Here is a 27,875-nt window from a genome sequence, read left to right as displayed (position 1 = left end):
AAACCATTTCACACAAATGGTGAAAAATTTCTGTACTGACTGTCACAGAGTTTATCAATGTTTATTCAATGTGATACCTTTATCTTACACTTTGTGTATTTATGAATTTTGCAATTTCTCCTTGGGTAGCTAAGAAAAATAAATATTTCCAAGTTGTTGTCAGTATTCCATTCTGTAAATTGGCAATTAAACTTTAGTATTGAGGAGGAAAATGAGGCGTTCAAAAGGCTTGTTTTAAAGCAGGAGGTCTTGTTAATTTACTTAGGGATATCTTCTCCTTAGTGGTTGTAACTTGTAACTTCATATACTTTGTATGATTAAATATTTTCGTAGCAACATTAGTCTACTAAATGTATATATTCCAGCTGTCATACTGATTACCCAGTATTTGGGGTAGAATTATTTTCAGCTTATGAAATTTGAGTGATAGATGTAAAACTATATGGATTGCAAACGAAAAAAGTTTGTTTCAGGTCTTATATCTGGACAGTGTGTGTAGATAGTGATAGGTATGCTTGGTAGAAATATTTTTGATTTTTAATTTACTGGGTTACGGCATCTTAAAATTGTCTTTTAATTGTAATGCATGCCGTTCTTCTAGTGAACCATGAAACTTATGTGAAATGTTCCAAGAATGAGTTTTAGGCTACTGGTCTTAATTTTCCAGTCATTTCTGTTTAGGTTGGTGTAAAACTCTGCTAAGGGTGGCTAAAATACTACTCAAACTGAAACATTCAGTTACTTGGATAAAAAGAATAATTTAAACATTGAAAGTAAAATTTGAAAGTAATATCAAAGTCACTGGGCAATTTTAATTTTCTTTCTTAACTTTTTTTGCAAAGAAACAAATGCCAGGAGAGCAGTAGACAGAGGATATGTGCAGGTACTTCTAACCATTTATGTTGATTGGCACCGTCACGACAGTCGACACAGATACATGCTGATACGTAAAGGAGTGTTACAGTGCATTAAAAGTATTACAAACATCAAACTGGGAAGAAAAGCATTTATTGATGCCAATGGGATGAAAATTCTTTACAACACTTCACAGGTAAGTTTATCCTGATAGGGGTTTTTTGTTGTTGTTTTTGCCTTTTTGGCTATGACCTCAAGTTTGTCATATCTCTTTTATGAGATTGATGGTCATTCCTGATTATGGGAATAAGGACTGTATTCTGTACCCCACTGAAACATTGAAAGAGTAAAGAATTAAATTTGTGTTTGCTGTCATTTTGCTGTGGCTATCTCTGGGAGGGGTGGTAGAACTTAGTTTTAAAAAAGCGCGGGTAAAAATGCCTTTCTGTGGCAAAGTTTGGATTTTTAAAGAAGGTGAATTTGAGTTGGTAGAAGTTTTTCTGTCCTTTGAAGAAGACATGAACCAATTTTTTTGTAAATAATATAAAATGCAGTTTGACTTTCAATTTGAGAAATACTTTTCTTTATTTTCCTGTTAACAGGAGTGCCTTGCTGTAAGAACTCTTGATCCTCTCGTCAATACATCCAGCCTAATAATGAGAAAATGTTTTCCCAAAAATCGTCTTCCGTTACCAACTATTAAAAGTACTTTCCATTTCCAACTCCCAGTTATTCCTGCCAGTGGTCCTGTGGCTCAGCTATACAATTTGCCTCCTGATGGTATGGTGATTTTGTAGTACTTTGTCTTTCAGTATGTCTAATTTGCTTTATGGAAAGTGGAATCAAATGCACTTGTTTGTGTTCTCTGCTAAAAGGACTCTGAGACACTTCTCAACGAGCAAAGGGTCTGTGACTGTTGGTGTGGAGTTCCAATTTCTAATGTTAAGTTTAAAGTGATAGAAATTTTGTCCAGACTTATGTGGTTATAAAATAAAAGAGGAAACAAGGACTAAAAGGTGTTCACCAAACTCTGAAGTGTAAAGAACAGGCTGTATTCAAACTTAAATGGTCTTTTCTTTCAACTCATGCAGCATATACATTCTCCTATGTGGAATGTATTGTAGCCTACATCCTGTCTTACAGGAGCTTTTATGCCTTCCTTTCTTTTTGTTACTTTGATAAGTTAGCATGTGACGAATTTAGATTAACTTTCGCCATTTGAAGCACTGCCTTTTTTATGTTATTGTGGTTATTCCTTCAATTGCATAAGAAAGTAGAGCTGCTTTCTTGGACTGTTGCAGTCTCTTGGAAAACACTGTACTGCAAAGCATTTATATGGTTCTTTGTAGAAAATTGATTCATCCCATCGTGAACACCTTTCATTATTTTCAGGTAATTAATACATATTTCAATAAGGTATAGTATCCGACCCAGTAAGCAACAAATGAAGTTGTTGTCAGAAAGTTAATCTGAAATGAACGGTCAAAGTCAGCTTATTAATATCTTTTATTCATGATATCTCCCGAAACAAAATGTAGTCATAGTCTGAAAGTAAGCTGTCCTATTGGGGTTCATGTGGGTCAGACTCCAGAAGTTCAAAGATTGTTTATGTTTTGTCTTCAAAGTAGAAAATAGATTTAGAAGTGTGTTTCAAAACCCACATAAATAAAATCTCTGCTCAATACAGTAGATTGTTTAGAAATGTCCTAGTTTACTATAAAGTGAGGTAATGATATGATTTTTAATAGGTTTTTTACCTGTTATAAAAAGAAGCGAAAAGCCTAAAGGAAATAGGATACATAGTGCTTTAAAAGGAAGAAGTTCTATATTAAAAGGCATGTGGAATGTTGCGGAGTGGGTAGAGGTCTGGGTTTGTTAAAAGTATAATCTTCTGTAGTCAGCATTGTAAAAGAATTGTAAAAGAAGTGCATGTAGTCATTCTGAGTACACTAAAAAATCAGCATAATTTGTAAACCTCTGAATGAGCCTTTTAATGACAACCAGCAAATTTTCTGCATGGAAAACGCTATGTGAAAACTTTGCTGCCCCAGCACTAGTTTACTAGTTGGTTTTCACACTTTTTTCAAGGAGTACATAAAAAAGAAAGTAAACCCGGAACATCAAAAATCTCCTTTGAGCATGTATAGTTGGATTAAATGTATAATCTGCCTTTCAAAACCTTTTTTTATTATTGTAGTGGATGATGTAGTAGATGAAAGTGATGATAACGATGATGCTGAAACAGAATCAGAAGTTGAAACTGAAATTGATGATGACAAGGACCAACATTTTAAGGTTGGTAGAGACAAAATTAATGGGCAAAAGTCAGGTATAGCGATTTTTTATTTAAGTTGCTTGAATCTGATGAATAAGTGCATTTTAAATGTTAGAAACAGTTTGAGGAGGTTTTCAGGGCAATTTCTAAAATTAAAAATGCTTCAGAAACTTAAAGAAGGTGGGTGCTGCTTAAAAATATCAACCATTCTTGTTCAGGTTGCTTCAGGATTTCTGTCAATTTTGTCTGCTTCACACTTGATGTATCTGGAGTGCAGTGGAACAGAACCACAGACTCCTTTAGCAGTGTTGTCTTCCCAACTTAAACTTCTCTCAGCCTGCTTTTGTCACATAAGCTGGTGGTCCACATGTAGGAGCTGCTCTAACCTTTTCCAGAATTCTGGACTGGGATTGACTTGGATCAGTGTTTCAGCAAGGTAGCTGAAGTTCAGCCAGCTGTAGAGGTAGACATCATACATCTAACTGTTGTACCACTTAGGGAGGATATTCTTGTGTTCTCTAGCTGCCATCTGGGACTTGGATGAGTATTTGGTCAGAACTGCCTTATTCTGTATTTTTATGTTATGGTAGTTAGGAGTTAATAGAATTGTCAGTCCATGAACTGGAAAAACATATTATATTCAAGGATCTCATGAACCCTGATGGAGGGAGTGTCTTCCATAGAAGCAGTATTGCTTTGTCACTGCAATCGGATGAAATCTTCACATTCCAAGTTCTGTACTGGGAATATACAGGAGATTTCATGTAAAATTTGATATCTGTGTATAATAAGTTTGGATGAAGGCAAGAAAATTGAGATGTTTGCAGTATTGCTGTTGAAATGGAGGCTTAGGCATACTAATAATACTGAGCAGTCTAAATCTTCATGGTGAAGGCTGCAGTTCAGCTGCTTTTAAAATAGTGGTATTTTTATCTTTTAAAGCGTGGCTGTCAAGAGTAAAGGTGAATGTTTCAGATTAATGTTGTAGAACATCATTAATTTTGGATGCAAGATTAATTTGTTCTGGTGATCTTTCAGAATGATGATATTGAGACTGATATTAATAAACTGAAACCTAGACAGGAACTGGGAAGATCTATAGAAGAACTGAAAATGTATGAGCAATTTTTCCCAGAACTTTCAGAAAACTTTCAGGTAAAGTATATTTTTCCCAGGACATTTCTGGCCATGTCAGGTTGACTCTGGAATACACTTTGATGTTCTTTTTTGGGTGGATAGTTCTTCTAGGCAAGAATCAGGGGTCTGCAGTTCTGGACCTACATATGGGTGGGAGTACTTTATTGTAGGTTATTTAGTTACGTGTTATGGTTGCTTCAGTCTTACTGAGAAGGGGGAACTTTGAGTAGCCGTAAAGAAAACTATTTTCTTTCTGATGACTGATTATTGTATACAGCAGAAAGGAAAATAGAGAAGAAGGATGTGAGATTTCTGAGAGTGCTTAATTGTATTAGACATCTCCTCAAATGCTGTACACCTACTTAAAATAAGTAGTTAAAATATCCAGGCAATTCCATTGACTTTATACTTTGTTTTTAATGAGCTGCATGTTATTGCTTTAAAGCCTTTTTGTAAAAGACAAACTTCATTGCTCCTATGCCTTATAACAGCTGTCACCTTTTAATTACATTTAAAACTAGGAAAGACAAGTGTTCCTAATATACATGAAACTTTAGAACTATTTACTTTTTTTTGTTAATAATTTTTTAAATTTTTTTTTCACCTTTGTTTTTTAAGGAATGGGACTTAGTTTCCAAGGAACCAAAGCCTTCTGTACCTGATGCAAATTTGAGTGGACCTATTGTTGTTCCTACAGCCAGTGAAGAGCACTCTGCTGTAGAAAACCCATCAACAAAAGGAGTTGCTTTAAAGGAGTGCAGTCCTTTATTGACAGAGGAATGCAATAGAAGGCCAGTGTTTCTGGAACTACCAAAGAAAGATAACACAAAAGGCAGTAGTTTACATCAGCAAAATGATCAAAGAAACATGCTTCCATCATCCCAATGTCTAAGCCAAGAAATTGTGAAAGGCTTGGACAGAATCAGTCTCCAGAACAGTACAAAAAATGATCAATATTCTGGTACAGGGTGTGTAATAGAGAAGGAAAACAAAGCTGGCATTACCACACTTGCTTCTAGTAAACCTTGTGAGCACGTTTCACCCTGTGGAGGTAGTCTCTTTGAAGGATCATCTGTCCAGCTGGGAAAACTCTGCTGCACCGGAGTGGATTCAGAGGAGGAGGAGGATTCCAGATCTAGTTCATCAGGAGAACATGGCACGCTTCAAGTTTCTGATGTATCACCAGTTCATGACTGTGATCTTTATCTTGAAATGGTGAAGAACACAAAATCTATTCCGGAATACTCAGAAGTGGCCTATCCAGATTATTTTGGACATATTCCACCCCCATTTAAGGAACCTATTCTGGAAAGGCGATATGGAGTGCAGAGGTGAGTTACTAGAGTTGCCAAACACTTAGAAACAGTGTTTAGGATGAGATTAACCGGATGATCTCCAGAGCTCCCACCCAGCCCTAGCTATGGCTGTGATTAACAGTGTTGCACTGTTTACTTGGGCATCTAAAACTGTTTCCAGTGAAAAGCAGTTTGAAGGTAGGTGAGTATGCGTTGATCAGCGCAGAGCCATAAAGAGGAACACAGTCTGGTTCTGTAATTGCTAATTCTGGAATTCAATTTCTAAATATGAAATTCAGTCTATATTTTCCCTTTCTGCCTTCCCCTCATTTCCCTTGTGAATCTTGCAGTTTGCAAAATAGGAAGCCAACTTACAAAACCCACCAGAAACCAAACTAAAAAATCCTCACCTGACTGCTCCTTTCAGGTCTTAGCAAAGATAAGGCAGTTAATAACTAAAAAGATTCTTCACCTCTTTTCTCTGCTGAACTAAAAATCTGTCTTTCAGGTAAACATAGTGGAAATAGTTAAAAAATTAATACATTAAAGTATTCTGCTTTAGTGTTCTTAGTGTAAGGGAATTTAGACTTAACAAATGCAGAAGATCCACTTTGAGTTAGGTCCTGCAGAATGACATACAAAAAAATCATGTCAACACACCCTTTTATTTCTTCACTGAGAGATAATAGAAGATGATGAAGAGTGATGATATTTTTCAGAATGATTTACAAAAGTGCTATGAAAAGCTAGGTAATATTACATAGTGAGTTACTGTAAAGACATGTGAGTACACTAGCAGAACATGTAGAGCTATGAGACCTTGCCACTTGCCTAAAAAATTATGGGACTGAGTGCCTTCACCTTTATACTCATAACTATAACCAACTTAATGAGTTTCTTTGTATTTATATTTAGATATTAAAATGATTAAGAGATTAAGTGTCTTTAGCTGGTTGAATGAAAATCCTGGAGCTGTTTCACACAAGTAACAAAAAAGTGATCTTTGTAATGAAATGACAAGTTCTGGAACACTAATGGCAAAATGAACATATTATTCAGTGTTGAAGGAGGAGAATCTTCCCTAGCAGATTATTTATTGGCTAGATTCAGCTGATTTAGAAGGGAGATAGTCTTGAGTCAGGAATCAACTAAGAACTGCATTTAAGCAAATCTTGCAAATCCTTATGTATGTTTTTGTAGTAATTAATAATTCTGAATTTCCCTGAATAAAAAAATTGAGTGAAGTCAGATACAATTTGTCTCATTGTTAGATATATAACACTGGAAAAATAAACCTTGTACGATTGTACACAAGGGTGATTTCTAGATCATGAAGATAATTTTAAGGTATATTTTGACTTGAAATGTTCAATTTTGTTGTATTTTTTATGTTGAAAGTAACTTTTTGAGTTCTTGTGGGAAAAAGAATGAAATACCAGGTAATATGGCTAAATATGAATCAAAAATCATGCAACACATTTTTAAGGAAAACTGTTTTAAGAATTCCATTTTCTACAAACAACTCAATCTTGTTACTGCAACATAAAAATCTTCTGATAACTTGTTAAAAAAGGGCATAATCTTTTCATGCTTTCATAGTTAATAGCAGATTGTAAAAATTGTTTGGTAAGGGATATGGAAAAGCTTTTAAGTCTTACAGAGCTGTGTCCTAACTCTTGATAGTCAGTGTGATTTATGTTCTCTGTCCTGTAAACACTTAGTCACTGCTCATTGGGTACATCTTACTTAGAAAATAAATAGTTGTTTTAATCCATCCAAGTAATTTGAGAAAATGTTGTGTGGGGTCTAAGGTGTGACCTAATGGATTTTCTTCTTATTTTTATTAGAACAATGTAAGATTTAGGGCTTTTTTTACTCTTGCGATGTGCCAGGAGATTAAATGTTTTTGAATTTGTGCTTTGGAGTGCTTTTTCTTTCTCTTTTAAATTTAGTAGCATGTAATTATCACCAAATATCTCACCAGTGTATTACTGTTAGGATAAATTCTATTGATTATAGTTGAAGTGTTTTATACTACTCTGTCTTTTTAGGAAGAAAATTATTATATAGTAAAATACCCTATAAATTTGGGCATTTCTATTCCTTAAAAATTTAGTTGGGTTGGGGTTTTTTTTCCATACATTTTAGTGTTTTCTAATCAGCAGGATCCTCAAAGGAGTAGTCTCTAAGCACAGGGCTCACATCAACAGTGTTGGTTCTAGATTTCTTTTTCCTTGAATTTTCTTTAAATAGTTTATCTTCATTTTTTGGAACGTGAAAATGTCTGCTACTGCTTCTCATTCTCATGAGCATCTTGAATACATTCTCATTAGCATCTTCTTTGCTTTCATCTACACTGGTAATTATAATGGTATTTAAATGATGTTATTATTTATAAAATACTTACAATGGATTTTCATTGATGGATTTTATCTTGGCAAAACTCCTGTGATTTTAGGAAGTGTTAGGGCATTTTAGAGCTGAGGCATGCCAAGATCAAATGAGTTTTCTAAGATCAAGTGTAAGGTCAAAAATCTGTGAATCTGTCCTGAGCTGAACCTATTCAGGTGGATTCTGGTGAGTCAGCCTTGTCACAATATTGTCAGTTGAACTTGAACTTGAGACTTCTTTTCTTTTTCAGTTAATTTCAATTTAACACAATGTGCTAGAGTTGTGCATTTACCTTCTGTTTCTCATTTGTTAAGAGAATTTATTTTAATTCAATTGAGAATTTCCAGCCTGAATGTACTTTACCATTCTGTTTCTGTATTCTTCATTGTTAATCTACCTCCTTTTCTTCTTATTGCAGGTGCTGTGCAAGCTTTTCCACACAGCTCTGCCACTATTTTTCATGCTTGAACTGCAGCACATTCTTACTTTTCCAAGCCAGGACCTAGATACTGCCAGTCGTGCAATGGTTTTATGATCTGGATAAGCACACACCTCATATTTGGCTGACATCACCAAATTCTTTCTTGTTTGTTACGTAGTCGATAAATGAACTTAGATCTCCAGAGGTGAAAAGCTAGTTCACTAACACACTCACTGTACAAGCTACTCCCTAAAACTCTTTAATTTTGGTTATGGTAGGATTCATTTAAGTTACTAATGTTATCAAGTGTTGTCATGTGTTAAAGCATTAACATAAGTAATGTGTGAGTAATTTCTGCTTCTATTATAAAGTATGAAACTGCAATTTTTTCCTTCAGATAAAACCTAGTGAGTTGTGTAAATGAAAACTCGGGTCCCTCAGATACAAATACTGGATTCAGGCAGCTCTGAATGCAGGTGCTTAAACTTAAGTACACCTTGACTATGCGCATATAAGTGGCAGTGAAGCTGAGGTCTGTCTGAACTGTACCCTGTCTTCATGTCAATTCCATTAGTTTTCCTGTATGAGGCAATTCCTCTTTTGTGATTGGAAATGGTAAATGACACTTTAAGTGAGAACTCTTCTTTTCTTTTTTAGGACAAAAATCTGTCAAGATATTGAAAGGCTGATTCATCAAAATGACATTATAGATAAAGTTGTGTATGACCTTGATAATTCGAGGTACGTTTCTACCTTTCTGTAAACAGTATTCAAGTAATACTCTAATACTCCAGTTCTACTTTCTCTGTGATGTGACTCATAATATTTACAGCAGATTTCATACAAAGTTTGGTCTGACATAACAGTGCTTTTGCTATCTGGGCTGTATTTGGAGGAAGGATCAAAACAGTTTCTGAATTGACAAGTGAGGACTAAAATAAAGCTATTTGCTTTAGCTAAGTTTTATTCATTTTGGTCCCTTTTTCTACTCACAGTTTTTCTGTACCAGAGGAGGCAGATGTTCTGAAGTTTAATTCCAAGTTTGAATCTGGAAACCTGCGCAAAGTTATTCAGATCAGAAAGTAAGATCTTTCAACTCTACTTTTCATGGTTTAGGCCTTTTATTTCTGCTTTTTATGGTCATTGATCTTTTTTTGCTAATTTTCAGAAATGAATATGATCTAATTCTGAACTCAGATATAAACAGCAATCATTATCATCAGTGGTTCTACTTTGAAGTCAGTGGAATGAAAACTGGCATTGGTTACCGGTTTAACATAATCAACTGTGAAAAGTCAAACAGTCAGTTCAACTATGGTAAGATATGTTTCCCATTCTTTGAGAAGAAATATAAAAAAAAATACCTATGGCTGAGTTACCCCAGCTGTTTCCTTCCCTCCTCCACAGGATTAGCAGTATTCATGTTGTCAGTTTAAATTCTTTATTTTAATAGTATTGCTAGAAAATGTTTTGATAGCTGTGGTTAAAAAGAAGAAATGCATCTTAAACTGAGGGCTGTCAGTTTTTTAAATGAAGTTTTGTTGTAAGTGAGGCAGAAGCAGAAGAAATTTACTGGGAGCTGCAACTACAATTGTCTTAGGACCATTGGGCAGGGGAGGACAGCAGCAAAGCTTGTTGATTCACTCACATCAAGAAGAACAACAGTAGTCATCCTTAATCCATTTCTGCATAGGGGTAGATGTGAACATAAGTGGAGTTTCCAAAACAGTCTTTTTGATGGTAAGGAAAAGTAAATCTACTTTGAAGTACTGGGGTTCTTAAATGAGCATCACTGTCTCTATTAAGTAGTGTTTTCAGTGTGTGCCTCATTCAAACGTTTACAAATGGCTGAAAATACCTTTCTTCCTCTTGTCTGGGAGTGTGTATGTCACTCATCTTAAAACTGTTTTTTCCTCATATATATTCTGAAATTTGTCCTTTAAGAAGGAAGAAATTCCTCCTCCCACCTCGAGCTTCAAAATTTTGTTACCAAATAATATTGTATTCTCCTTTGTTGTACACTTTCCTCTACACTGATAAAGTCACAGAACACTAGGTAGTTTGACCAGTAATAAGATAGTTTTAAGTTACTTACTAATTCTTATCAGTTATGTTAGATTTTTTTTTAATGTTGTGCATACTTAATAATTTCTTTTGATTTTTTAATACACTGATTGAATCAGTCAGTGCGGTTGACTAATAATTAGATTATAAATAAATTATACTCAATTAGTATGTATTTTTTCTCCTCTAACTTCATATTAAGTATTCATTGTAAGTATACTATCAAAAAATAGACTTTAAAGAATTACTTGTTAAAAAAATTGTCCTGAAATATCAGTTATTTTTCAGTTATTTACATGAATAATTTGATAGCATCAATTTTTTGTGTACTCTGTGATGCCTTTTCATAGTGTGAGTTGGATGGAGTGGAACTGAACACTGCTTGCAATCTACCTCTCATGCAAACCTCAGCTTTCATTTAAACATTCCATTTTGGTCTTCCACAAGTCTTGCTCTTTTCTTTAGTTGTTGTTTTCTAAAAATCGGCAATCTTTTGTCATCTGGTTTAAAAAGCACACAGTACAATACCCAGACATTAAAGACAATATACTCAGATAGTATAGTGTAGTGAGTGAATAAGTAGAGGTAATTTGTAGACTTGTGTGTAAGTGGTGATGTTAATAAGTTTCTGTTTAATGGTAAGGATTAAAGTGAGATGATACCTTTCTTAAGGTAAAAGTGAAGAAAGATACCTTTCTTCTTTCAGGTATGCAGCCCCTCATGTATTCTGTTCAGGAAGCACTGCGTTGTCGACCGTGTTGGACTCGTGTTGGGACAGATATTTGTTACTACAAGTAAGTACATACACAGACTAAACATACAGCAAATCTTCCACTGACAATTAACATGAGGTACAGTTTTTGAGCAGAAGTTCTTTTTCCTGCATTTAATAGTTCTGTTACTCAGTTGTGAAAAGGGTTTTTTTTCTGAGTCACTACAGATAGTAATATGTGTGATAGAAATATACAAGGTCTCATTTTGTAAGCATACCACTTATATTGAAGCTGTTAATATTTTATACTTTTCTTAGAAATTGGACACTGTTTCTGGGAAGCTTTTAAGGAAATATTGTAGATGTATGGTTACTTGAAATCCTATTAGTAACTTCCAGTAATGCTGGTCTCATAGTCCTTGTGATGAGCCTTCTGTAATCTGTGATGGAATTATTGTAGAGGAGTTCTAAAACACAGGATTAGATGGTGCAGCATATCAATATGTAATGCTTCTTGGTTGGTAGCTCTTTGCTTGCTTACTTTTTCTGATTTTTGTGTTTTATTTTGTTGCTTGTTTTTGTTTGCTCACCTTTTATCAATGTAAATGAATGTGTGTATCACTGTTATAATAAAGTATGTTTAAAGCTGGTGTGAACCTGTATGTACATAGGAGAGAAATACAGTCCCTGAAAGTCCTTCTGACTCTTGGAATGTGTGTTCAGAAGAATAAATAGTATGAAGAATTACTCTAATGTGTGTATTACCTTCATTTTTTGATTTAGGAATCACTTTTCAAGAAGTTCAATTGCTGCTGGGGGCCAGAAAGGAAAATCCTATTACACAATTACATTCACTGTGACTTTCCAACACAAAGAAGATGTGTGCTACTTTGCTTACCATTATCCATATACATACTCAACTTTAAAGGTGAGAAGCTGTATCTATTGCATAAATGAATACTTATAGTATTAGTATAATATATCGCATTAGTGACTGAATTAATTTAGTTTCTTTTTTTTTGAAGTTCAAAATGCTCCTTTCAAGGGAGAATTTTCATAATATTAGTATTTAGATTGACAAAATGTATAGGTTGTTCTAATGAACAGTCCCAGGAAAAATAAAATCGATGCTTACGGCTTAATGGGTTTCCTGGGTATCAAAAGATGATTATGTGACTGGAGCATCTCTCTTATGAAGAAAGACCTTGAGCAGAGAGGACTGAGAGGGGACCTCTGGAAGTATCTGAAGCAGGGTTGTCAAGAGGATGCAGCCAGGCTCTCCTTGGTGGTGCTCAGAACTGGGACCAGAGGGAGCTGGCACACACTGATGCACAGGAAGTTCCACCTGAACATGGGAAGGAATTTCACTACTGTGCGCAGGTGACCAAGCCCTGAAACAGATTGCAAGGAGAGTTTGGGGAATCTCCATCCATGGGGAATTCAAGGGATTGTCTGGACGCAGTCATGTGCAATGTGCTATAAGATGGCCCTGGCCCTGCTTGAAACAGGGAGGTTGGACCAGATGGCCCACTCTCATCCCTTTCAACCTTATGCTTTCTTTGATTCAGTAATAATTGACTGGAAACCATGCTAATTTGATGGAATATTTGTGTTAAATGACTTATATCCTGCTGTTCTACGTATACTTTTTGATAACTAAAGCTGCTGTAACTAAGATAATTAGAGATCTTTTTAGATGTATGAATTGCCTAAATAAGTCTTCTGAGCCTTTTAATACTAAGCAAAATTCATTTGGATAGAATGTCTCTTGTTTTCCTCTGTCACAGCAATAAAAGCAGAGCAGAGGATTCAGTGGACAGTCTTTAAATGCAGCTTTAAATGCAGCTTTTCACTTTTCACTTTTAAACTATGCCAGCTTTTGAAGGAGGTACTTGTTAAGAGCTGTCATAAGCAACTGCTGCTTCCAGCAGCTCCTGGTCCTGGAGGTTCCTCCTGCCCAACTGGTGGAGGCCAACCAAGGTACCTGGGGTCTCTGTCCCAGGCTGATGGACATGGCTCCTGCTTTTCTGTTTGCTTATATATTCACTAGCAAGTCTGAGTATGTATCCCAGGGAGAGAAAGAGACTTATACACAGATACTTGTGCATGCCTACTCCTGCTGGGCAGGGCTGGCTGCACGGACTTGCACAGACAAGGCACACCCCTGTGTAACACTACAGTGATTTGCACAGCAGCTACAGAACCCCATCCTCCTCTGCAGTTGGTGTGGATTGCTGTTCACTAGAAAAAGTACAAGCTGGCCTACTGTCTAGAATTAGAAATGTATTTGTGGAGCACTGGCATGGCCCGTCTGTGCTATAGCTCTGCCTCAGTCCCAGGTGTCTTTACCTGCTGTGCAGGCCTCCAGTTTGCAGTCTAGTCCAGCCTGATGCTCACTAGCAAACAGATGCTTGCACTTGCACACTCATCTCAGAGACATTCTGCACTCGTGGCCCTGCCCAGATGCCAGCGTGGACTGTCTGCCTGCTAGATGGCCCTCCCTTGACTGGGGCCCATACTGTCTGGGTAGTTTACCTTGAAGTTTACTAGCAAGTTTCACGTGTGCCGCCACATACACTGGCTCCAGGGAAAATGTGTGTGCTTCCCCCGCACCCAGTCCCTAGCAGCTGTTACCAGGCTCATGGTCGTGCAACCCATTTTCCTGCTTCAGGTGTTGTCACTGAGAAACTCAACACTTACTGTCCCACCAGATGCGTTTTGGTGGACACACTGTCCTTGCCTCAGTGGTTGGATACCAGCACCTTTACCCATTACAGTTACTGGCAGTGAGACATCCCCTTGCTTCTTTGCTGACACCACTGAGTGAAGAGTGCTTACAGCTCCAGCTGCTGGAGTCTGCTTTGAGTCCAGCAGTAGCTGAGACCTGGGACACATAGCCTGTGGTACCCACAGAAATGCTCCCAAGAGGTTGGCTTCTCCAGCTACTGCTGCTGAGACCCTTGTGCATTCCAGCTGTTGACCCCAGATTGACTTACACCTGTCCTTTTAGTTGCACTAGTCCACATAGCGCTTGGATGCACAGGGTAGAGAGTAAGGCTGCGCAGAGATGGCTAAGGGCACGCTGTAGGAATCAGGTGCTTGAGTTTTGTATGGTACCACACCCCCCTCTTGAATGCCCCAAATTACCCCGTTCTGCTTGTTTATCAGGCAACTCTCTCCAAGTTTTTGTCTGTAGATTCTTAATGACCTGTTCAAAGAGAGACCGGTGACTTTGGTCTTTGCTATGGTTTCCATTACATCTCAGCTGTCTGTTCCCATGTGTTGATTCTTTCTTTATTTATTACCTCTTTTTGCAGCAAAAAGGTCCCTGATCAGATAACCTTAATGAAGCAGAGGTTCTTACCTTCCATATACCTTTATAGTACCATCTGTGTACAATAATTTACCCTCTTTTCCTTCCTCTTTCTCAAAGCAGTTGGAAAACCAGACTCTGTAAAGAGAAGTGTTCAATCAGTCAGAGATGTAGAAAATGGTATTTCATGGTCAAAATTATCCTGGAAACTTGTATATTGTTTAGAACATCTAAAAGAAAGATCTGTTATATAGTACCTTTGAAATACGCTGTCATATGTGACTGCAAAGAATTTGAAGTATTTTTTCATTATTTTTGGTATGAAGATGCATCTTAGGAAGCTGGAATCTATGCACAACCCTCAACAGATATATTTTCGTCATGATGTTCTCTGTAAGACCCTGGCTGGCAACAGCTGTCCATTAGTCACTATTACAGCCATGCCAGAGTCCAATTACTATGAACATATCTATCAGTTCAGTAAGTATAACTCTTCTTTCTTATCAACTGAAAATAATGTAAAACTAGGTATTTGTAGAAAAAAAATTAGTCTTAACTACTCTGCAGTGTAAAAATAGCAATGTAAAATAAGGTTAATAAATTTCGTGAAGCTGAGAGGCATCAGCATTCAGGATTTGTTTTGTGTTTAATAATACTTAATTGTGGTAGTGAAATCAAGATAAAAATATCTGTAAGAGTAAGAGTATATATAGTGTATATATATGTAAGAGTATATATTAATGTATTTTAAATTTTTGCTGCTAGGTTTGTACATTCCATTTTGCAGACAGCACTTCTTGGAAAACAATACTGGACAAGTAACTTTTTTCTTAAAATGATGAGGTTTTGAGGTTGTCAAAAAAGTCTTTCATAAAGCTAATATCTAGCTATTGTGATTTGAATTGAGCTTTTGCCATTTCCTGATTTGTTTGTCCACCTCAGTATTTTTCTTGGCTATTGGGAGAAAAGTAATGAAAGTTGAATCATAACTGCCACCTCAAATTGGTTGTGTAATTGTCGGATCAAATTTAAAGCTCCATTGCAATAGTTTTGTAATTAGCAGTCCTTTCAAAAATGTTGTGGCAAGCTCTATCAATAATACCCATACTCAGTAACACTCAACTTACAAATGTTTTTTGTGTTGTTATAAATGCAGTGGGCTGTTGGCTCTTTTTCTAATCAACGAACTGTTTACTTAGCTTAAATCATATTTTGCAATTTCTGTGGATATTTCTTTTAGGGAATCGTCCTTATATATTCCTATCTGCTCGTGTGCATCCTGGAGAGACTAATGCAAGCTGGGTTATGAAGGGAACACTGGAATACCTTATGAGCAATAGTCCAAATGCACAGTCTTTACGGGAATCTTATATTTTCAAAATTATTCCTATGCTCAATCCAGATGGTGTCATCAATGGAAAGTAAGCATATATTTAATCACAAATATTTAACCTGTACTCTAATTCTTTACATCAATATTTAAAAAGAAATAATCTAAACTGATCCTGCAAAAGTGCAAATGCAATATGTAACGTGATAAAAAAGAAACACTTGCAATATTGCTAGGATTTTTGGCTTCTTAAAAGGCAGTTACATTCCTTGGCAAATTTCAGTTTTACAAAAATATTTCCAGTTGTTCATGGATGATAATCATTCCTATGCAATTTGACATGAAATTTTAATTGTCTCTCTGTCTTGGATTTCTGTAGGAGTTTTATGAGATCAGACCTGCATTTGGAAAAAGCTAAACAAGTTCATGGTGTACATAAAAAAAGGAAGTGCCTTATATTTAAGGAAGTCTTTTACATAATTTTTTTTTAAAAGCTGGGAAGTTAATAGGTGTACAAGAGAGAGGGTAATAGAGTATCCTGGTTTGCTTGAAGTTATTAATAGTAGTTATTTCAACACTTTTCTCAATAAATATAAGGGATATTTCAGAACTTGTTGAAACTGCTATGAGTAAACATTGAGCAGTTTACATTTACTTGGTTGCAGGAAATTTTGCTATGGTGAAATTACAGTTTCCATTCATCTACTGTAGGTACTATTTTAAAAGGTTTTGTGAACAAAATAATGAAAGTATAACTAATAATAGATTTCCGTAGAACCTTGTCTTTATATATGTGAAAGAATGTATATATTAGAATACTTGTAATTAAATAATTCAGGATACAGGGACGTTAAAGGCTGGACAATTGGACAATTAAGAAGGCTGCCCCAGCAGACACAGTCTAAAGGCAAATGTAGTGAAGATGACTGCATGATCATGAAATCCTCCAAGTTTAAAAGTTCTTGCTGATAGCTGACTGAATACAGAGATGGTCTTTTTGTTTCCTGGGTTGTTTCAGGTTTTTTTTGTCCTTGTTTTTCTCACAGCTCCTTATCTCCTAACAACTTCACATTTCAAGTATTAGATTTCTAGTTGACATTAGTCTTTAAATTACTGAAGACACCAAATTGTAAAGCTACCATATGTATGAAATTACTGATTTTGAACTAGAATTTGGGTAGAATTGTAAGCCTTCAGTTTCAACAGCAAATAAGTAATATTACATTTGGCTTCACCTAAGAGGCTGCTTCTAATTTATTTTTAGAGTTTCTGTAACATAGCTTAAAGCACCCCAAACATTTCTATTATTTGGCATGTTAGAAAATTGAAGTTTATTTCTTGCCAGACTCCTTCCAAAGAAGCAGTGTTGATGAGGAAAACTTGAGGTGGGGGGGAGGCTTATTTAAAAGTATGATAATACGGACTACATCATGCGTTTTTCCACCCCCCCACAATAGCCACCGTTGCTCTTTAAGTGGAGAAGATTTAAACAGACAGTGGCAAAATCCAAATCCAGATCTGCATCCCACTATTTACCATGCTAAAGGGTTACTGCAATATCTGGCTGCTATAAAACGTTTGCCTTTGGTAAGTATGTATGTGTAAGCAATTCTGAATTTTTTTAACTTTGTCTATGTAGCTAGTCTATAAATAAAATATTTTGAAATGGTCTTGTAAACCATGTCACGCTTAAATTTGACTTGGAGAACTGGTCTTCTGCAAACCTGTAGATGTAAATCTGTTACATTGGCTAGGCTAGAAGGTTAAACCTTCCTTAGATGAATCACACACTTTTTGTCTTAATGAGAGTTAATTATACAAGGGATTGTGTTGCCTAATTCTTTGGAACGTTCAACAGTACTAATAAAAAATTGTCTTTCTGTTACTTTCTTAAAATTTTGATTCCATATGCCTTGAGTTTATTTTGCCAAATTATTTATTATAGGTCTACTGTGATTATCATGGTCATTCTCGTAAAAAGAATGTATTTATGTATGGCTGCAGCATCAAAGAGACAATGTGGCATACAAGTGTTAATGCTGCCTCTTGTGACCTGATGGAAGACCCTGCTTACAGGGTGAGTTTGACCTTTTTTGTATCTTTTATTTGGCATGGGTGTGGAACATCCTCTTCAAATAGTATCCTGATCCTATCCTGTGCAAATAATGACTGTAGCATAAGCAGACTTATTTAAAATCACCTCTGTTTAGTTTGTGAGTGTACTTCAAAGTACACTTCATGAAGCTTTAAACATTATACATAGAGTGCTTTATTTTTTTCTGTTTCTTTACACCAATATTTACTTTTTGTTGTGTTTAATATTACTTTTATAGAAAATAGATGGAAAATTTGCTTCTGTGCATTTATAATTGCTAGATTGAAAAACAAGTCATTGAGGCATGGCAAACAATATTCTAGCAACAAGGCAAAAAACTGGATTGTTCTGAGATACTTATTTTTGTATATGGAAATATGCAAGATACCTTTTTATTTATTCCTTTATATATAGATGTATAGTTAAGACATGTGCCCCTAATTAGGTATATATAATAAACTTGCACAAACACATCCTCTGCATTGTATAAACTTTCAAAAAGGCAAAAAATTTAGAGAATTATGTGGTTCTTGGAGTGTTATCTATTTCTTCTATGTGTCTCCCTCCATTGCTGCCTCATGGGAACTGCAGACCTGTGTTACCTATAGGTGTGCAGGCTCTGTTTTTATTTTTAAGATTCAGAGTTAAACTTCAAAAGCATGTGAATGCATGTTGAAACACTTGTTATGCATCCTTGAGTATAGATGCTTTCTGGTTATTTTTTTCTCTTTAAATCTCCCTCACTAAAAAAAAAACAAAACAAAACCTATGGCTTCTTGATTTTCCTGTGTGATTTCCTGGATATTGAGCCAGATGCAAATCATGTCTGCTACTCTAACACAAGTATGCAGGGTTTTGTCACTTCACTGTGCACTACTGTAGTGCACAAAAGGCAGTAGTCAATAAGGGCTGTTGGACAAAGCATTTCATTTTCAAAAAGGTGGACCAAAATATTTGGGAAAGCCTGCACTATAGGGTTATGTATTACTACTGAAATAATAAATTTGAAGCAGTCATATGTTTTGTCTTAACTGACACAAATAAAAACTGGAAAGAACAGTCAAATATGTAATAGTCAATAGTCAAATATGTATTATTTGTGTGACCTTTTCACTGAAACTGTCATGTAAACAGAACTGAACTTTGATTCACATGCTTGAAGTGAAATATGGACCTAGTGCTTTGTTAATACAAATGAATTTTATGTGTTAATAAAATATTGCTTTTGTTAGGTCTGTAAATGGGATTTCTGAAACAATCTGCAGTTGAATTAAATACTTATGTGGAGTATGTGGTACACTTAATTTGAGCAAACTTAGCTTGGTGAGTTCGGAGGGATGGTGATTAGCTGGAGAATTCTGTATTCAATGTATTCTGTATCCTGATCCTTATCCACATGACTAACAATTTTAGCGACTGAACCTGAAAAAAGGGATTTTAAAAACTAGGAAAAGGCCTGAAGACACTATTACTTGAACACACTGAGTTTTGAAAATTCAAGATGGAGAATTGTTTCTTTCTTATTTTTTTAATGCAAACTGCACCAAATTTTCTGGTAAAGGTTTGTGATTACATGGTCCCTTTTCACCTCCATCCATATGGCAAATAAAAGAATGACTGTTTTTTTTTCAAATTGCTGTCCTGCAGGCACTCCCCAAGATCTTGAGTCACACTGCCCCTGCGTTCTGCATGGGTAGCTGCAGCTTTGTAGTGGAAAAGTCCAAGGAATCTACAGCACGAGTTGTTGTCTGGAGAGAGATAGGAGTACAAAGGAGCTACACAATGGAAAGCACATTATGTGGATGTGACCAGGGCAAGTATAAAGTAAGAGGATACATCAGATAATATTTCTTACTTTTTAATTTCTTCCCTTTGCATTGGTATCTTCTTCTGTAACCCTGCTTGCTCAATTCTTGCTTGCTTTAGGCTTTTGAAACCTTTCAAGGTCTGAGCAGGCTAATGTTAGGATTAAATGATACAATTTTCAGCTTTGTAGGTTGCATAGCAATTATGCTTATGGCTGTTTTAACAAGATTAATATTAATCATTGCTTGTAGCACATGTGTATGCATGCAGTTAAAAAAAAAAACAGAACTATTCTGCCCAACAGATTATTAGGATTGAGTGGTAGTGTATGCCAATACTATAATAAAAATTTTCTTTACATACGGCAATTTCAGACTTCACCAAGGCAGATCATGGTTCTTCAACAGATATTTAGCAGTGTCCCGTACAGAATTTTCCTATATAGCTGGGGAAACAGGCTTACAAATTAAAACACTTTCATACAGGCTTACTAGCACTACAAATTACACATCATCTCTGAACTCACATAGATGTGGCTTCTTGATGTAAAATTTGTTTTAATTTTCTCTCCTTGGAAAGTGTTACCAGGGCTGCATACCTGAAAACAAAAGGTGACTGACTCTGTTGGTAGTGTCTCACTACAAGACACCATGCATGAAAGGAATGGATTTCCTCTGTTTGAAAGTTGAGTTTAGGCATGCTAATCAAGAAAATGACCACAAGCCTCAAATAAGGTGCTTGACAGAAAGAGGATCAGAAGGCTGAGTGGGACAGAAACAAAAAAAAAGAGTTGAACAAGACATATTTAGTATGTTAATGTATGCTCCAACATCGGTGCTTATATCCCTATAGAGTAGGAAGACAGATGTTTTTTGGAGAATTTCAGTAGGCCTGTAAGCACGACATTTTGTCAATTAACAACAGATGCATGCCTGCTGTTGTCAGAATATTCCTCAGATGATAAAGCTCGTTATAGAGCTTTAAAAAAAGATAGCTCATCCAATTTGCTTATTTTGAAATTTTGAAAATATTCTTAGACATGGACCCGCACAGCTTTAGCAGTGTTGCTGCAGGAAGTACTTCAGAAAAGTGAATTGAAAATGCTTTGTGGACAAACTTTAAAGATGCTTAAACCTCCAAAGCTATTCTTCAGTAAGCAAAGAAAAAATGGCTGAATTTTGTGGAAGAATCATTTACTCAAGGGAAGAGCATTCTTTTATGTCATATAAACTAACTGATGAGACTAAATTAGTCTTCTGCCATTCATTTTATGGAGTAAAGCAATTTGTGAGCACTTAGTCATCCTCTGAATATACAGGAAGATTCTTAATTTTTTTCTCACTATGATAATGCTCAGACTTATTAAGAAAATATATCTAAAAAGTCAAGGTGACTGTACTTATCAAAGAGCTGCATTTCTCCAGTGAGAAGATTAAAAAGACGAAAAGGCTTAAGCCCACGGTTTTTGTGGGGGCTTTTGTTTTGTTGTTTGGTTTTTTTTAGATTTATTTGGTTTATTTGAGATTTATTTTGTGGAAGGAGTAGGGCCAGTAAGTTTGTCAATACACTTACAGTATAAATTAGATTACATATGTCAAAATATGTTATTTCCAAACAGAGAGAAGTTATACTATAGAAATTCCCTTCCCTCCTACTTCCCATCCTAAAGGACATGAGAGTTCAGATCTGAGGGATTGAAACATAAAGGTCTGAAATGCTTTGCTGGTCTTATTGTGGTTGGGCATCCTTGCTGCATTTTATTCAAAGCATGAAAAGGATTACTTTACAATTTGGTTCTTTGTGGAAGAAATACTGAGTCTTTGCCAAGATGAACATAATTTTTCTTTTTATTCTAATTTATTTTATTTGGACGATGATGAATCTAGACTGTTGCCATCCAGGAAGCTGTTGTGTGGAAGTTAGCGAGTCTTACCTCTGTTTAGGATCTCTGCTCTGGAAGCAAATGTTTTTGAGCTGATCTTACGGAATCTTTGTAGTCTGCTGACAGTAAGCGCTGCAAATATAGGTCAGTCATCTGTGATTCAGAATATGGAAAAACAAACTTTCAGGTGAAAGAATTCTCCAGGATCTACTATGGAGCATAATTTAGATGCCAGACAAAAGAACAATGTCTTCAATGATTCAAACCACTTTGCTGATTGAAGATTAATACATTAGAAAGTATTGCTTGACTTTTAAGTTAAATGAAAAGGTTTTGTTATCTGGCAGTCCTACAACGCTCATAAAGAGAAGACTTCAGGAAATAAGGATTTGGTTGACGAGTTTCTCAGTAACTAAGATTTTTCAGTCTTTAGAATTTGAGTTCTCAGAAATGATTATGTCTTTCTAACCTCTGCTGAATAAGCAGTCAGAAGATCTACATGATATTTTACTGACCAATTGACTTTGACAAATCTTTATATGTCTGTTTTCCTTTTACTAAGTAGGTATTATAGGAATATTCTTCTCCATTGAGGTCACAGTCTGCTGTGCCTTTGTTTTTTTGTCTTTTCTTTCAAGTGGCAAAATTTAATCACTGAGATACTCTATTGATATGAAGACACCTTCATGACATGCTTAGTAAGGAAGACTTCAACCCTCCATCTAAAATTTTACTGTCTAGAAGAAAGATAGTTGTATAAGATGTAGAGAAAAAAAATTAAATTTAGTTTACAAAAAAGAAGCTACGATGAGGTGGCTTGAGCTTAAAAGCAATGCCTGTAGCACATAAGTAGCTTAGCCTCAGTTAAAGGTACCAGAACAACAGTTGAAGATCATTAGAAGATAAAACAGTGCAATCAAGGCTTCAGTGAAAATGAAGCTGACCTCAGGTCCCTTAGTAAGGGCAACTGATGATGGTGATGGTGACTTCTGGAACCAGACTTTGGATCTTGTTTCAGGGAAGTGAAGAGGTTTGGCTGATGGAAGAATCAATTAGGAAATTTGATATTTGGCATTTGTGTAATATTACATTCTCTCTTATGATTAAAAGAAATGATGGAAGCAAAGCAAGATTTGGCATCAGGCTTTTAGCACAATTATGTAGACCCTTCAGTGTAGTAAGTGCAAAATTTATCCTTCAGGTGTTTCCCAGTTATCCACCTCCAATCTGCTCCATTTAGGTTTCTCTTTAGCTACATCCTGTTTCTGCTGTGCTAAAAATAGCAGCCACACAACATGCACACGCTATTTATCTTTATAACAACTGTCTTTGCACTTTTCTTCATGCTGTACTCTTGTCCTTTTTCAACTTAGAGACACTCTGTTAGACATACCTTGTCTATAAGGAACCTGCCAACTAACGATAAATTCTTCAGCAACAAATGCAGATGATAACTGGAAAAGTTTCTGAACCATCAAGTTGTGCGCATTAGTAACCTGTGTAACAGTGAGATTACTGTTACCTTTCCCCTTCCTCTTCTACATACTTTGTTGCCTCTTGACCTTAATGTTATTTTAATCTCTTTGGGGCAGGGACTGTGTCTTCCTGTGATTAGCGTAGTGGAGCCCCAGCTATGATTGGGGTCTTCGAAAGTTAATGATGTGCAAACAAATACAAAACAAAGCCACAAAATTGGTCTCTGTGGATAAGGTACTGCACTGAGTGAGGAGAACTGATTTCTGTTCCCAGCGGGGTCAGTGACATGCTGTGAGACACTGTGCAAATCGCTTCAACCCTCTCTGCCTCCATTTCTCCATCAGTACAGTGAGGATAATTCTTCCTTTATTAATAAGTGCTTTGAAACCTACAGCACAAAAGCATTATAAAAGAGGTAAGTAGTATTACTATTAAGAATAATACTCAAGTATTCAACTCTTGTTCACTGCTAACAGGTTTCAGTACCATTTGGCTGGAGGATGGCACTGTTCAGAATCATGGATATAGATTTATCTTTCTTGTTACTAAAAAGCACCTTGTTTATGAGTACTATCAAGGCAAAAAAAGAACTCAGAAGAAAAATCAAACTTTTCTTCTATTAAGTATGTTCAAATCAGCACATGGAGAATGTGTGGGCTGTACCGTATCTGGAGCAACATACTTTCTTTTAAAATGCAGTGTCAGTGTGGCAACACATACAAAGCTTATGTGTTTTTTCCCTGGCTTTTGGTAAAATTATTCCTGCTTCATTCTTTTTTGCTTCTTTCATACCTGATGACTTAGCTTACCACCAATTCCTGGCTCCTCTCTTTCCATGTTTGTATTGTCAAAGCTTCTTTTTAACTATTCTGTATGTTAAGGGGTTGAGAAGATCCAAGCTAAAGTCTTTTTAGATTCTCCAGAGATACAGAAATTGCAAAGAGGGAAATTGGGTGGAGTTGTGCCACTGAATTTGCTAGTGTCTATACAGTTAGTACTAGCCAATTACATAACTCTTGAGGCTTGGTCTAGGTTACACTCCTTTTATAAAGTAGTTGAGGTCAGATGTTATGTCCCTATATACTGCACTTCTGGCTAAATTAAAAATGTAGAATTACCTGATGGGAGGATTTATTAGATATGTAAACTTGGAGAGCATTGCATAAGTTCTACCTTCTAAATAGTCTTTGCAGAGGAAAATGCCTGGCTATGTAATTCAAGTTAGAAAAGAGCTATCGCTTTTGAGAATTTGTTTGTTAGTTTTAATTACTAAATACGTGAATAAATGCTTTCAGAATTAACACATGCAGCCTCTAACTTATAGGCAGGGAAGACACATCTGTCTCATAGAGTAACTGCTGCCTTAGGTAGTCTTACCTGTGTGTCAAAACATAGCAATGAATTTGATCAGAGCTATGATATTAATTCTCTCCTTTTTAAAATTCTGTTTGATGAAATTTATATTGAGGAATCTTGTATTTCAAATTCTTATTTTAAAATAATTTATACTTATGAACCTGGACATTATCTCTGCCTCTTTTCCAATACTATTAGGAAAAGATTTGTTAATTTTGGGGTGCTGGAAGTGTAGACTAGGAAGCTCCCAAAAATGTGTCTGTTCAGCCATGAAGAAATCATGTAGGTATTCCTGAGTCTTCTCTGATACTCTAAGCGTTTATTCTACAAATTTGATTTGTTCTGTCTTTAAAAGCAAGAGAATATATTAAATAAAGTAAGAAAATATTAACCTAAAGAGCTATTCTACAGTATGTGTGTGTCAATCTGCCTGTACCTATTTTGTATTTTTAAATCTTATTTTCAAATTAGGGATTGCAGATAGGTACAAGAGAACTGGAGGAGATGGGAGCAAAGTTCTGTGTTGGCTTGCTGCGTTTAAAAAGAATGTCCTCACCTTTGGAATACAACCTGCCTTCTAATCTGTTGGATATTGAAAATGAGCTAATTGAGTCAAGCTGTAAAGTGACAAGGTAGTACACTTTTATTATATTCTCTTTTCTTTCGGGAAAAAAATGCTGTTCCTCAAGTGGTGTAAAAATGTTATTCCACTTATCAAAAACAATGCTGATGTGTTGTGACATTACTGTAACAATAATCTGAATGTGTTGGAGATCTCTTGGGTTAATTCAGTTGCTTCAGTGTTTGAAAGAAAACAATACAGATGGAGTTAGACTATATTCCACATTTGGAGATGGGATAAACACTAGCAATTTTAATGTAATTTGGTAGTTACTGTGGGCCATAAAATCCAGGAGTAGGTCTTAAGTCTCAATTGTCTCTTTCAAAGTGGGGTTTTTTGTCGGTTTTTTTTTCTTTTTCTTTTATTTGCAGTGGTATTAAAAATGTTTTTAAACAGACCTAAGGTATGTGAGGTAAAGCAGTAAGAACTGTAAGTATTTCTTCCTAACTTTATTTTTCTTATTTCTCTTCTGGTGGAGACATATAATAAGACTTGAAGAATTTAAAATACATGAAATAGTTTGGGTCAGTAAAGAAATTTGTATGCTCGGTAACCAGGTTACTAAGTTGCCAGTTCTTAAAGCTGTAGATAGGCTTGCTGGGTTAAAGCTGAGTTGGTGATTCCTGGAAAAGATAGTGTCAGTGGGTTTGGGGTAATCAAAGAACTTCTGTAAGTGTGTAAGTAGTAAACGAAATTTTAGGGGAAATATGGGCCTACAGTTAAATGGGACAGGAGCCCTGGTGACGCAGCTCATGTGAAAGGCTGAGGTACTGACTTCATCTTGGCGTTTACTAGAAAGATCAGCTCTTGGTGTGCTAGGGACCCAGACACTGGGGAAGGATTGGAGTAAGGAAGGCCTGCCTGTGTGGGAGAGGAAGGGGTTGGAGAATACTTAAGCAAGCTATTCTTACCTAGGTCCAGAGGTACTCATAAGATGCACCCACAAGTACTAAGGGAGCTCACTGATGTCACTGTGAAGCCACTCAATAATTTTTGAAGGATCATAGTGATTGGGGCAGGTATATTCGAAGGAAATCAGATATCCTGCCTGTCTTCAAGAAGAACAAGGAGGAGGATCCAGGGAATTACAAGCTGGTCAGTCTCACTGTGATCCCTGATAAGGTGATCAAGCAACTAATCCTGGAAAGTATTTGCGGCTATTTGAAGAGGGAATGTTCATGAGTAGTCAGCATGGGATCCTTCCCCTCTCCTCAGCACTGGCAAGGCCTGCACACCTGGGGGACCGTGTTGTTCAGTACAGGAGTGTCGTGGACCTTCCAGAGAGAGTCCAGTGAGGAGCTCCTAAGATGTTGAAGGGTCTGATGTTCCTCTCACAGGAGGTAATGATGGGAGAGCAAGGACTGCGAGTCTGGAGTAGAGGAGGCGCAAAAGGCCTGCATTATCAATGTATACAAATACCTGAAGGGAGGTTGTGAAGAGGGTAGAGCCAGGCTCTTTCCAGTGGTATCTGCTGACAGGCTAAGAGAACAAACCATAGAGGAAATTGCATTAACCATTTAATACATAGAAAGGTGCCCTAGTTTTGGCCAGAACAGGGTTAATTTTTTACCATACACAGAAGGGGGCCTGGCCAGACCCTACTGTTACTTGATACCATCTCATCATCACTTGTCAGGGGCTGGAGTAAGAGACTCTCTCATTTCTGGTCAGGCTAGGGGGAGAAAAACTGTGGCAGGTGAAGAGTCTGGTATTGCACTTTCTATGTAAATTACTCCATTGTGTTTTACCTTTTGTTATTAATGTCATTGTTGCTTCCTTCCTTCTCTCATTGATGCTTCCAGTAAATTGTTGTTACCTCATCTTTTAATTTTTACATTTGCTCCTCCAGTTCTTGATGCCATTATATATATATATATGGTCATTGTGAGGATGCTCAAATAGTGGAACAAGCTTCCTGTGTAGGATAGTCTTATCCCAGGCAATACTTGAAAGCTGTCTTGATGTGATTCTCAGCAAACTGGGTGGCCCACTAGAGCAAGGACGTTGCACAAAATGGCCTCCTGAGTTTTCTTCCAAAAAAGAAAATCTTTTCACCCTGCTTTGTGAAAAGGGGGAAAAGTCTACAAGTCTTTTCTCAAAAGGTACTGAATGCTGGTGATTTGGGAACTTCAAATTTAAGTGCTAGTGCAGGTAGTTAGAATACAGGGTTCTAAAAATCACAGATTAGTTGCATTTGTCTCTCTCAGAACTTAAGCAGCCAAGATCCTATTCCCTTGGCATTTCTGTCATCTATGCCATCCTGGTTCCATCCAGGACAAGTTTAATTTTTGCAGTACCTAGGAGGGATGTTATTCTGTACCACCACACATCATTGGCAGGCACAGGGGGAAGGAACTCTCTTCAGGGAATAAGGGGTTCCTCACAGTGGAGAAAACATGGCAGATGGAGCAGTCTGGTATTCTGTGGATCATTTATTTTCTTATGTCTTTTGTTATTAATATTGTTGCTGTTACCCTTCACTTTCTTGTCCCATTGCTGTTTCCAGTAAATTGTTCTGATCTCAACCTTTTGTGATCTCTGTATTTTGTCCCTCCAGCTGGCAGGGAGCGGAAGTGGCACATGGTTTTGCGGAAGTACTGAATTGGAGAATACTGTTCTTAGACCACAACATATGCTTTAATAATTTTTTAAATAGTAATTCTTCCATAAATACAGGCTGGCTGTTAAGCAGTTTCACTTGACAGCTATTGTGGATGGCATCTAAATGATAGCCTTTCAGCCAGTACATGTGTTTCTTGAGCTCCTCATGTGCAGCATGTTTAACTTGGAAATTGTGCCTACATGTTACACCTATTTATCATACTTTTTTTTTCATTTGCAGCTA

At 36.4% G+C, this 27,875-nt stretch overlaps 1 protein-coding gene across 9 annotated transcripts in view; it reads left to right on the top strand.

Moving 5' to 3' along the window:
- AGTPBP1 (ATP/GTP binding carboxypeptidase 1) overlaps positions 1–27,875 on the top strand; it is a 65,080-nt gene that overhangs the window by 23,210 nt on the left and 13,995 nt on the right. For 7 of the 9 annotated variants that reach the window (XR_010443007.1, XM_064735137.1, XM_064735138.1 and 4 more), the window contains exons 11-26: positions 843–1,051; positions 1,458–1,635; positions 3,053–3,150; positions 4,169–4,285; positions 4,886–5,598; positions 9,032–9,115; positions 9,370–9,456; positions 9,543–9,691; positions 11,145–11,232; positions 11,934–12,078; positions 14,790–14,943; positions 15,704–15,884; positions 17,251–17,380; positions 17,739–17,870; positions 19,536–19,712; positions 24,880–25,040. Coding sequence is in view for 7 of the 9 variants with exons in the window: in XM_064735137.1 (XP_064591207.1) it covers positions 843–1,051; positions 1,458–1,635; positions 3,053–3,150; positions 4,169–4,285; positions 4,886–5,598; positions 9,032–9,115; positions 9,370–9,456; positions 9,543–9,691; positions 11,145–11,232; positions 11,934–12,078; positions 14,790–14,943; positions 15,704–15,884; positions 17,251–17,380; positions 17,739–17,870; positions 19,536–19,712; positions 24,880–25,040 (2,803 nt within the window). In the remaining 2 variants the exon portion in view is untranslated. Of the gene's footprint in view, positions 1–842; positions 1,052–1,457; positions 1,636–3,052; positions 3,151–4,168; positions 4,286–4,885; positions 5,599–9,031; positions 9,116–9,369; positions 9,457–9,542; positions 9,692–11,144; positions 11,233–11,933; positions 12,079–14,789; positions 14,944–15,703; positions 15,885–17,250; positions 17,381–17,738; positions 17,871–19,535; positions 19,713–23,168; positions 23,468–24,879; positions 25,041–25,401; positions 25,443–27,875 lie in introns of those variants that run through there. The other 2 variants (XR_010443008.1, XM_064735140.1) reach the window with 2 other exon arrangements.

Source organism: Zonotrichia leucophrys, chromosome Z (genome assembly GCF_028769735.1).
Source record: "Zonotrichia leucophrys gambelii isolate GWCS_2022_RI chromosome Z, RI_Zleu_2.0, whole genome shotgun sequence".
NCBI classification, from domain to species: domain Eukaryota; kingdom Metazoa; phylum Chordata; class Aves; order Passeriformes; family Passerellidae; genus Zonotrichia; species Zonotrichia leucophrys.
Note: the sequence above shows the minus strand (reverse complement) of the source record. Positions and strands in the feature narration are given on the sequence as shown.